The sequence below is a fragment of the Cryptomeria japonica genome, chromosome 10, assembly GCF_030272615.1.
Source record: "Cryptomeria japonica chromosome 10, Sugi_1.0, whole genome shotgun sequence".
Taxonomy (NCBI): Eukaryota; Viridiplantae; Streptophyta; class Pinopsida; order Cupressales; family Cupressaceae; genus Cryptomeria; species Cryptomeria japonica.
Window position 1 is genome coordinate 89,573,923 of NC_081414.1, and position 13,068 is coordinate 89,586,990.

The following is a 13,068-nucleotide window of genomic DNA, read 5'->3' on the forward strand; positions in this document are numbered from 1 at the left end:
TAAAAATAATTAATTAATTTAAATTATACAAATAATATGTTTTAAAATAATAACTAGAGTATTTAAATTCTTTATTAAAAATATATATTTTTCATTTAATATATGATTGATAAAATTTATAAAAATATTTAAATATAATTTTTTTAATTTTCCTTACAATTATACGAAGACATTGAAATGACCAAACAATAATAAAATTTTCATAGGGGTGACCATCAAATTCCTAAGCCCCAACGTTATAAAGCCGCCTTAAAAAATCCACTCTATAGGTTACCTACAGCCAAAAAAATCAGAGGCTTCTCAATATAGAAAACCCCGAAACAGAAACAGAAAATAACTTCACCGCTGCTGCAACATAAATCCCACGCATTCTCAATCCAAACAGTAAAAGAAAAAATTAACACGAGTCGTGGATCGTTCTAGGCTCAGCGGATCCACGACAAAAACGTCTACACGATTTTCTAGCAAACTCGATCCTCGGACCTCCAAGATCGAACGAAATTCAGCAATTCTGTATTAAAAATCAATCGTAACAATGGCGGAATTCGCAGATATGGAGGGCGCGGACGGAGTGCGTATGACGTGGAATGTGTGGCCGAGCTCGAAGGTGGAGGCGAGTAAATGTGTGGTGCCGCTGGCCACAGTCTACACTCCGATTCGCCCAGCGCCTGAATTGCCCGTTTTGCCCTACTCTCCTCTGCGCTGCAAATCCTGCCTCTGCATTTTAAACCCTTACAGCCGCGTCGACTACACCGCCAAGATCTGGATTTGCCCCTTCTGCTTCCAGCGCAACCATTTCCCTCAACATTACTCCATGATCAACGAGAGCAACGTGCCGGCAGAATTGTTTCCTCAATATACCACAATCGAGTATGCGGTTTCCGGCGAGAAGAGCCTGCCACCCGTGTTCCTATTCGTTCTGGATACGTGTGTTATTGAAGAGGAATTAGGGTATGTGAAGTCGGCGCTCAGTCAGGCGATCAGCTTGCTGCCGGAGCTTGCGCTTGTAGGTCTGATAACATTTGGAACGCAGGTGCACGTTCACGAGCTCGGATTTTCCGATCTGTTTAAGACATATGTTTTTAGAGGATCGAAGGAGGTTTCCAAGGAGCAGATATTGGACCAGCTTGGCCTCGGCGGGGCCCGTCCTGGATTTCCTAAGGGAGCTCCGATCGGGATAATGCAGGGAGGGGTTGCCAATGGTACGACCTCTGCTGGGATTAATCGGTTTTTGCTTGCTGCATCTGATTGCGAATACACGCTCAATTCTGTGAGTATTCCCGGCATTTGGTGCTTTTGTTTTGTTTTTCTGCTGCACAAGATTGTCCAGAGTTTGTAGATGTTAAGAAAAAAGAAGAAAATTCTTTTATCGGACACTACGGATCTATTTCCGACGAAAATGTTTATGCGACTACACTGTTATTTGGCATAATTTTTAATCCAGGCAGTCAATTTGTTCGACTGCTGGACGAGCTTGACGGTAATAATGAAATTGACATCAAAACGAAATATGGAATCTATAGCCAAACTTATTATGAAATTATGTCAATTGGGGTACGGAATCTAGTGTAGATTTATTTTAAACATTTAGGAACAAAGCTGCAGTCTTATGTCTGGTGTAATTTTGAGTGCAGCTCGTCAATATCTTCTTTCGTTTTTGCATTTGTTATGAAATCACACTATCCATACCTCGTTTCTCAGTACTCGTGACTATGAACTGGCTGCTTTCACTTTTTCACAACATTGCGACTAATTGTGAAATTGACATCAAAACAAATATGAGATTCTCGCAATTGGGGTGCAAAAGTGGTGCAGATTTACTCAAAACGTATAGGAATCAGGTTACACAATGTCACGAATTGTGCGTTTTTCAGTTAGTTTGGATAATTTGCTTTTAATGTTGCTTTTGTATTGGAGTCCTCGACGAGACTAGTATTACCGACTTGCCAAGTTTTCTGAATTGGGTTCTACAGATGCCGAGTAACTTAGACTGATTATAATGAAATTCTCTTAATTTCAGGCCAAAATTGGTGCATGTTTTATTCAAGAATCTCTTTGTAAAGTTAGACTTTCCTTTATGGTGTCTTTTTCAGCCTAGCTCTTATTCCTTCTTAATCTGCTTTTCAAATGATGCCTTCAATCCTACGTTACCCGGGGATGCGTCCCAGACCTGAAAACCCCTGTTCCCGTCCTGGGGACATTTCGGGGACTTGGGGACGGCCAGGGGACGTTTCCCCCCGTCCTCAAAGTGTCCTGCATTTTGAGGGGACGTCCTCGAAACGGGGGATGCCTGCCCTAGCTCTGGGGGCGTCCATACGTCCCGGGGACGGCTGGGGACGGCTGGGACGTCCCCAATCCGTCCTGGGGACAGCAGACGTCCCCCATATCTAAGGCCATTAAAAAATATTAAAAAAATAGAAAAAGTTGTATTTTCAATTTTTTTAAATTTTTTTTTCTAATATAGGCCCCTTATTAATTCAAATTGTTATTAAAAATAAAAAAAATTAAAAGATAACATTAATTAAATTTTAATTTAATTCATAATTTTATATCAAATGTTTAAAATTTTAATTAATTCTTATTATAAATATAAATATTAAATTGACAAATTGTTAAACATTTAAAAATTTAAAATTAATAAATATTATGATATGATTATTGACAATGTGAATGAATTGAAATTCTGATTTATGAATGCATAATTGCATATTGTCTATTGAGTATTAACAATGTTGTATGTTCAGAATTTACATTCTAAAATGTTTTCAACTTTTCATAGTATCATACACATGCTCTATCCATGTTTTCATATGAATATAATGTATATATGCATGCTTTATCCATTTTTTCATATGAACATTTAGAATTTTGAAATTTTCCTATATATTTTAAATTTTTCCTATATTTTATATAGCCGTCCCCTTTGCCGTCCCCTGACGTCCCCAAATTTGGCAAAAAAATTTGCCACCCTGGAAACGCGTCCCACCGTCCCCTGCCGTCCCCGTCCGGGAAACTCAGGGTAACATAGCTTCAATCTCATTACTCTAATTGATGACAAGAGTAATCTTGAATTTTACTTTGGTGGGTTCAACTCTTTCTCATTTTTCAGACTAATTATGAAACCAGTCTAAAATTTGTTGCAGATTTACTCCAAATATATTTGATCACACTTGGTCAATTTGTTCTGAGTTTGCTTTCACAATGGAGTCAGCAAGGCGTCTACTTTTACTAGCAGGCTAAGTACTTGTCACTCTGAATTGGTGGGTTCAATTCTTGGCCAAGTTTCAGACTAGTTATGCGACTGACATCAAAGTAATGATGCAGTTCTCTTAGATGGGGTACAAAATTTGTGCAGATTTACTCAAAAATTGTATGAAAGAATTTACACTACCCCCTTATGGTGTATTTTTAAGCCCAGCTTGGCGATTCATTCTTTCTGATTGGTATGATGTATTTTGTAGCCCAGCTTGGGGATTCATTCTTTCTGTTCTTTATGGCATGTTTTTGTGCCCTACTTGGCAAGTCATTCTTCAAATTTGTTCTTGCAAAGAGTTTTCAGTTATTCAACAGAATTAATTGGACTCTGGACTCTGTACTGGTGGGAAAACTTTTTCGCCAAGTTTTAGACTAACTAAGAAATTGACATAAAAAAGAACATTGGAAGTTCATATTGGGTAAAAGGTTTCATGGATGGTTAGTGATCAAGAATAGAATTTTTTTGGGGAAGATGGGGGTGCTTCTAAAAATTTAAGAGTCTATTTCGACAAAAATGCTCCCATCACCATGCATTTCTTCATTTTTCCATGGTGCTCGTCACCAAGAAAAAAGGGATATTTTCTCTCAAAGTAATCTGAAACAATAATTATAAATAATACTGAAACTAATTTTAATGTTTAATGATATGGCTTTTTGTGAGAATTGAAAACCATGACTGTGATGTGGATGTTGGGCGTTAATTTTAAACCTTTTGTTTTATCTTGGAGATGCAATGGATCAGATTGTGCAGGATTTCTATGTTGTAAGATGATTATCTTGATTTTCTTTTGTTGCAATGGTCTTGGTCGCAATACTCTTAGCTGGTTTCAAAATCACCCAGTAAGCTATTGGCCTTGTTCCATACCACTTATGAAATTGTAATCAAAATGAATTTTATGAAATTTTACAGTTTCATTAACCCGAGTTGGGTAGTTTGACTCTCTAATTTAGTGGTCATTATCAAGTTTTTGCCAGTGCAAGTCTAATCTTATTCTTTTCCTTGGCAAATCCTTCTTGAGTTTGAGTAGTGTGAGCATGATTCAGAGAGTTGAAGTAATTTCTCTTATAGATCTGCTTATTTATTACCTTCTTAGACCAGTCCTAGTATGTGCACAAAGGGCTGCTGTTAAATTTGATTGAGGGCAGATATCTATAAATAGAAAATTTTATCTTAATTAATTTGAATGTTTTTGGCCTATATGGAACTTTTGGAAAATCTGGTTTTCAATAAATTTAGAAAGAAAGCAGCTGACGTTCCTGCATGAAAGAACAAGAATGGAATTTGATTTTTGTCTATAAAGAGCTTTCTTTAAAAACCTTGCAGAGTTCTCTCTTTTATTGAAACAAATTGATGTAAGAGTTGCTGTCAAATGATCAGTGAGTTTGAGTTCTACTTTTATATTTATTTAAAGAATATGACTTTGCCAGCTGTTTTCTGAAAGAATAAGATGTAAGTGTACAATGGAGATTATATGCTATATTAAGACTTATTTAGTCCAAATAAAATGAAGGCTTTATTTGATTAAATGTTTTTTTATTGTTGCAGCTTCTTGATGAATTACAAAGAGATCAATGGCCTGTAGAGGCAAATAATAGGGCAATGCGTTGCACCGGTATGGCACTAAGTGTTGCAGCAGGGTTACTAGGTGCATGCGTGCCAGGAACTGGAGCTCGAATTATAGCTCTTGTTGGTGGTCCATGCACAGAAGGGCCAGGCACGGTAAGATAATTATGCCATCTTTTTTAAATCTTTACTGGATTATTTTTTCTAGTCTGGTACCATATTAAGCTCTCTTATATTATTTAGCCAATTAAATGATCAGCAATTTCCTTTCTTGCCGGTTTGGGTTTGGGAACCAGATTTTTCCCTGCTGGTTTGGTATAGCTGGGTTCTGCCATACAATCTATACACACACACATACATACATTTACATATAAATTTACATACAGACACACACACATACACACATATGCACATGTACATATATTTCGATATACCATAGTTTAAAAACTCAGATTTGGCGAAAACTTCAGGGAAAACCTCAGCAATGACTTGGCAAATTTATCTAACATTTGAAATTGCATAAATCTAATAAAAATATTCTTCAAAACCATATATTATTGAACTTGTAGAACATATTACTGATTTCAATCATGTATAAACCAAAATTAGAGTTTAATACACATCATAGACCAAAAACAAGTTCACACTATAAATGACTTACAATGCTGCTTCCACTAGATTTGTCATATGTAGAAGTTGCCTCATCTGAAAAGATTTTTGGCAAGTTGGGCAATAATAACATATAAGTCAGCACACTCAAGAGTTATACCTCGCTTCCTCACCCTCTCATTGGAATCAAGTTTCTTATGGGACAAGAGGTTGCAATAACTAGTGGGGGTTTGGTAGTGTAGATCCCAATGGGGCTGAGAGGTAGTGTCCCTCATGGGGGTTTGGGGGCAATGCCTCCAACAAGGTAGTGCCCCTTGTGGGGGTTTGTGGGCAACACCCCCAATGCGTTCGAGGGGCAATGCTCAAGGTTCTAGAGGTAACCCTCATCACCAAGCCCAAATTGAGGCCTTTGAAACCACACAAACCTTCATGGCACAACCATTTTCCCCAATTTTATTGCTTAAAGGTAAAATTAAGTATTTGGCACTTTCTTGTTTATAAAAATGTTTCAGAAAATTGATTTTTATTTGGTTTTTTCCTTTGGGTGGCCCTTCAATCCACCTATGTTTGCATGCCCAAAATTGCTGCCAATTGTTGCTGATGACATGCCCAAATTGGCAAAATCATAAAAGGTTGTTAATATTAGGTGAAAAAACAAATTTATATGTTCATTTAGGAGAGTTTTCATAAAAAATGTGAGTTTTTAGTGAGTTTTTTACAGGTTTTAATAAAACTTTCTTGTGAGTTTTGCAAAGAATCATTAGTGACCAACTTGCCAAGGTTTTTGAGTCTTTGACTCATAAGTACTCATGAGTTTTGTGAGTGCTTTGCGAGTTTTTTGACTTTGATATATATACACACAAACACAGATACAGACACACACACACATACATATTTCTACATGATTTGTTTTTATTTATTAGATATTCAATATCAACTATAAATAAATAATTTTCTCAATCTATATATATATTAATTAATTTATTATCTATCTATTATTTATAAAATTATAAATTATTTATTTGTCGCTAACCAAATATATTTTATATTATATATTAAATGTAGATCACAATGAGTTGAGCAGGTCTTGCCACACAACTTTTGCAAATCTTGCATATGAGGAGCACAATGAATGGAGACCCTTGCCCGATGACAACACCAACATCTCACATGTAAATGGCCAAAAAATTGCTTTTCAGGAGCATTACTGCATCCTTTGATAATTATTAATTAATATATTTATTCCTCTTTTAAAAAAGGAATCTATTAAAATATTCATTGTTATCCACCCTTTTTAACTCGAGGTTCATAATAAATTTTATTTTCTATCTCCCTTTTGATTCTGAAGGGCTATATCATAAAAAATAACTTTCTTTTGAGTCTGGGGAAGAAGTCCCAGACTCCCATAACATGCTTCCTTGACAATTCTTGCCTGCCCCCCATCTTTACAAACATTCCCTTTGTAAAGTTTCCTCTCTATATGCTATATGACACACCTTTGTTTTTCTGCATTATGTCATTCTTTTTTCTCCCCTTGCTTCTGATTGATGGATTTTGATATTCCAAAATCTTAGCTGCTCTCTCCTTTACTGTCTATGCTTCCCTTGCCTAACCATATCCTTTGCGAACAATGTTATCGTGGTACAGTTCCTTTCCTTTTCCAACACCTTACTATTCTAGATGGTAAAACTCAACTTTTCAAACCAGTATTCCACCTAATCTCTTATCTCAATCCTTGAGTTAATTTTGAATAGTTTAAGTCACACATTTCTATAGGAACTTTTTTATGTCATCTTTATAACTATTAATTTGTTCTTCTTTTGATTCTTTCTTAATTATCCTAAAGGAATTTTGGCCTAGTGCTCACCTTTTAACACTTTCCTGATTGAGCACCCTTAATTGCCTTGTGCTCCTATTGGTTAGCTTTTTTGATTTTGAAGATACTAGATTGCACCAAAAAATTAGATGCTTTATAGCGCAGCTCAAAAACTTAATCTCGGCCAAAGTTTTGGCAGAGCCAAATTTGACTTGGACTTGATGTCATGCCCCTGTCGTAAACCCTCATAGCAGTTATAAACCCTAGTCACATCAGTAACAAACCCTAGTTGCAGCAGTATCAAACCCTAATTGCAGCTGTGGTAAAACCCTAATCGCAGCAATGATAAAACCTTAGTCACAGCAAACTAATCACAGATTTGTATGGGTAATTAAAATGCAAGGGCCGACTCGTCCTTATGTGGTGCCTTGGTGAATTCAAAATTAAGAATAAATTGAAGTTGCTTGAAGGCCGACTCCTAAAATGCTATCACCATCTATGGAGAATTAAAATAAATATAAGTTGTTTATGGAAGAGGCTGACCTCTTTGGACTAGACACCTCAGTTATGAAGAGACATATGAGTGGGTATGAAAGAAAGAGGAAGGGGAGTGAGAAGGGGGGGCAGAAGAGAAGATCACTCTTATTCAGAACAGATTTAGAAGAGCAGCAAGGACATTAAGCAGAGCAGTGATCATTCATGGGCTGCAACTAAGATAATGTGAATACGATGAAAATAGCATGAATTAAAGAAGATTAAATATTATATGATTTAATAGTATGGATAGAGATCTGCAACAGCAGACTTGAACCTGGAAGCTGTGGTAGCAGACTTATAATCAAGCAAATCAGACAAAAGGTATCAAGAATAGACACACACTCATACCGACGTATAGAGAAGAAGTAAAGAAATATCAATAACGAGAATAGAATAAGAATAATCAAGAAAACAGCAGCAAGGAGAAGGATAAGCATCTGATATAATAAGAGTTGCAGGCTCAGAAGAGATATATTAAGCAGCAGTTACATATTTATCAAATATTGCGACTCTAATTCAAGGTGTTAATCTGTATCTCATTAGGAATTCTAGGGAAAATTAAGTCCTAATAGGGGACATTACACTCGACGACTTGGCGAAAATTCATCAACTTGAAAATACCTAAATTCCTTAAAAAACCATAAATTTTAATTAAATGCAATTACAGAATGTGCCAAATCAGTCTATAAAATGTTTTGTAAATGTTTTCTATTATGTTTGAACACAAAAAGATTACAATATTATAGCATGATGCAAATATAATTGCCAACCAACAAATATGATATGTATCATGAATATATGATAATTGTCATTGAAAATCATGATCATAAATTGCTATGCATGCAAGTTACAACAATCTACAATTTCCTCTTCTCCATTTTACTGAAAAATTGGGGTGAAGGCCTACTCTTTGTTGTCCTACATCACCACTCTCATATTAGAAGGTTGCAGCTCCATAATGGAACTAGATGGCAATGACTCCTCTTCTGCCTCATGTTTAATATTTTTGTTATAGCTACACCCTCTATAACTTGCTTCTTGAAATCAACAATCCTACCTTTTGTAAACAAGGTGTCCTCATTCTTTGCATGCTACTCTTCGTATGGATAAGTCTTATCCAAGTCTATAGGCTCATGTGTGGAGATGAATGTTGTATTGCACAAAAAATGGATCATTGAGACAATCTATTGTGCTTTTTTGTGTGAATGATCTCATACAAATTATATTTGCACTCACATTTAGAAGCATTACAAGGTTGAGACAATATTCAAAGGGCTATTTTTTAATATTTGAGGTATTTCCACCCTAATCTTACCACCACAAACTTGCAATTAAGATATTCAAAATTTTGTAAGTTCAGTAATTGTAAAATTTAAAGATTCCAATTTTTTATTACGTGGTGTTTGTGTGGATCATAGCTAGTGCCGGAAAAGGTCTCGTCCTAGCCTACTTGTAATTTTGAAGCTTCTGAATAATCAAGTTCGTCACCTTAACCTTACTTTCAGCCTCTCAATGCATGTTAAAAGGTCTTTCATAACCTCCCCATTTATTTTTTTGAAGTCACTTGAGAAGAAAATCTTTGGGCTGAGGTAGTACCTTATTGCATGAATGGGCTGGTGGAGTTGATTGTTCCACCTTTGATCAATGATCTTCCAATTGAGATCAAATTTGTTCCCATTTTCCCTGTTGTAGTTTTGGATAGTCTCCATGGCCTTTTCTAATGTCCTCATAAATGTATTCCATTGAGGTTTGTCCTCCATCCACCAAGCACAAAACCCTCACCAAAGGTTTTGACACGTGCAAACAATCTAAAATTATAATTAAAATAAATGCATTAAAAAATGAAAATTATAGAATTCAAATTAGAACTTTGAAATTACTTTGATGATTTTTGTAGCTCTCTTCACAAGGATGTCATAAAAAAATGTGTGTATGATCTTTTTTCTATTAGCATTCTTTGAATACGGTGAATCTAGGTATGCTTGACTCACAAACATCTACCTTAAAGGTGTGAGCTGTAAAATGGGAGAAAGTTGTTTTGTTTACCTAAGTGTCTTAAGGATTACAACTGATCTCACTGTTGATTTTAAGCAATCAGATGTTAATTTAACCAATTAGATTATAATCAGACTGTGAATAAACAGTAACAGTAATAAACACAAGACACAAGACACCAATACCCTGGGAAAACCTCCCTCTTGGAGGTGAAAAAACCCAGCCTTTAAATGTGATATGTATTATCTCAAATATAGACAGTTTACAAGGCAATGACTTATCTTACATTGCTGTTCAAGATATCAGTGATGAATGCAGCCCTTTATTAACAGCAGATGATAAGGAGGAGCAGCAGATGTCCAGGTCAGATTCGCTCAAGAGACCTTATGAAGAACCTTGACAACTTCACCACATTCAACCTTGAAGAGTTTTGCACAATCGCCTTATACAAGTTCGCATGAGAAGGAATTGCTGCTAGGAGAGCAGATAGCATTTGATAAAATGATTGTGTGAATGACTTCATCTTGAAGTGGTTTATATATCACCCTTTTGGCGCTAATCATCCTCAAGTCGGCTTGCATGATAATAAATAAATGTTGTATTGTCATTATACATTTCCCACGTTAGATATTTGGGTCCAGCCCAATAGTCATTGAATTGCCTTTCCACGTTACATTTGGGCCCAGCCCAATAACATAATTAATTGCTTCCCATGTTACATTTGGGTCCAGCCCAATAACAAATTAATTGAGATAACACACATGAATTTAATTGTCATTTGACAACATTAAAATTCGATAATCAGGTATCCGAACTAGCTAACATTTTCAACACTCCCTCTTAGCTAGGGACGATATCTGCCATATGTCATGATCCATTCATGACTTTCTTCTTGCATTGCCTGCAAGGATGAATCTATAAGCTCTATAGAGTATACCTGCAATGCAAACACATAAATATCATGAACTCATTTCATGATGTCCATCTTGCATTGCCCGCAGAGGGTGGAAGAGGTCTTACACCTCAGCCTTCTCCCAGAGAAGGACATGCTGTCACCTTGCATTGCCCGCAGAGGGTGACTACACCTTGCATTGCCATTCCAAGCTTCTCTCTGAAGTACTCAAACTTCACCCGAGCTATAGGCTTCATGAGAACATCAGAAACCTGTTCATCAGTGCTGAAATATTTCAGCTGAATGGCACCTCTTTGTGCCATATCACGAATATAGTGATAATGAGTTTCCACATGTTTTGACCTGTCATGAAACACTGGATTATTAGACATTTTAATACAACTCTGATTATCACAATAAATAATAGTGGATTCCCAAGGTTGTCCAAACAACCCAGCAAAAAGCTTGCGAAGCCAAACTTCTTCTCAAGTTGCCACACTTGAAGCAATGTATTCAGCTTCTATAGTACTTAATCCAACTGAGGACTGTTTCCTACTGGCCCAAGAGATCATAGTGGAACCCAAACCGAAACAGATTCCTAAAGTGCTTTTTCTGTCAGTAACACTTCCAGCCCAATCAGAATCAGAGTAGCCTTCCAAATTGATTGCTGTGTTGATTGGATACTTAAGCCCATAGCCAATTGTTCCACGCAAGTATCTCAGGATGTGCTTGGCTGCCACCAAGTGAACATGCTTTGGCTGGTTCATGAATTGGCTAAGTGCACTCATTGCATAGCAAATATCTGTTCTAGTGTTGACTAGATACATCAAGGATCCAATCAACTGCTCGTACTTTGAGGGATCTGCAAAATCAGAGTTAGTTGCAGAAATACTCAACTTCTTCAAGTTAGTTTCCATAGGAGTAGACATAGGTTTACAATCCATCATACCAAATCTTTTCAATATATCAATAGTATATTTACATGGACATAGAATAATTTCATTAGGTCTTTGCCACACTTCTTACCCTAGAAAGTAATGCATTAGACCTAGATCCTTCATTTCAAATTCAGTAGCTAATTCTTTCTTACACCTAATGTTGAGACTGTCTTCACCAGTTAGATATAAATCATCAACATGTAGAACCAAAATTAGCATTTCACCATTAAATACTTTATAAAGTAAATGTTAGGGTCGACATCATTCTAATAAAATCCTAAACTGACTAAGTACTTATCAATTCTTTCATACCAAGCTCTAGGGGCTTGCTTGAGACTGTAGAGAGCTTTCTTCAATTTGCACACATGAGTCTCTATTATGAATCTCATAACCTTCAGGTTGATCAATATAGACTACTTCCTCAATAACACCATTAAGGAAGGCAGTCTTTACATCCATTTGATGTAATTTCCAACCTTTGGCTGCAACAATAGCTATAATAGTTCTAATAGAAGTATATATAGCAACAAAAGCAAATGTTTCTTCATAATCTATGCCTTCCTTTGAGAAAAACCACGAGTTACAAATCTAGCTTTATATTTCTCTATACTACCATCAACAACATGTTTAATTTTAAACAACCATTTGGAAGAAACAACAAACTTACCTTTAGGTCTAGGCACAACATCCCAGACATATCATTCTTGATGATGGATTGATACTCTTTGTCCATAGCTAACTTCCATGCTTGCTGGTTCATAGCTTCTTTTATGCTGGATGGTTCAGCCTCAATGATGTTGCACATCATTACAACATAGTTAGGGAGCTTTTGAGGTCTCTTACTTTATCTGAAAGTGCCACTAGGAGCTGCAAACTTTTCTGCATCTTGAATTGTGCAAACTTTTCTGCATCTTGAATTGTGCTTCTAACCCAAAGGGGTTTTTTTTGTTGATTGTAATTAGGAAGGAATAGGCGGATTCCAATTGCCTTAGGCAACATTGGAATCCGCCCAAAGGGCTGGCCCCTTCTTCAACGTGTAGGGCTAGGCCCTATACCTCACGACACTCCTTAAACCTCATGCCGCACTCAATGTGCTCCTAAATAGGGCCGACCCTATTCTATCAAAGCTAGAATTGGCTTTTAGGATTCGACCCAAGTTAGTTTCAAAGCTTGGTCATTAAGAGAAAGATGGCAAATTTGGAAGAAAACAATAGTCGTACAATTGTAAAGTTAGTGGATGCTATTGTGTTGCACAAACGTTTGTGCATTATGCTTGTGGCCAAGTACAATAGGTCATTGAAGATTTCACATGCCAACACAAATAGAGATAAATACAAAAATATCATTGGTTTACATAGAGAGGAGAAAAACACATGAAAACATTAAACACAAGTTGACCCTAGGGTATGAAAAGGCCAAGGAAAGGTCAAATGAATCTAAAAACATAGTAAGACATACAAAC

The 13,068-nt window shown here is 36.3% G+C and overlaps 1 protein-coding gene across 1 annotated transcript in view; it reads left to right on the plus strand.

Annotated features, from left to right (window-relative positions):
* The first annotated feature begins 265 nt into the window (after positions 1-265).
* LOC131031528 (protein transport protein SEC23 E) overlaps positions 266-13,068 on the plus strand; it is a 64,527-nt gene continuing 51,724 nt past the window's right edge. The window contains exons 1-2 of the mRNA XM_057962664.2: positions 266-1,270; positions 4,802-4,975. Coding sequence (XP_057818647.1) covers positions 536-1,270; positions 4,802-4,975 — 909 coding nt within the window. The 5' untranslated portion in view covers positions 266-535. The remainder of the gene's footprint in view (positions 1,271-4,801; positions 4,976-13,068) is intronic.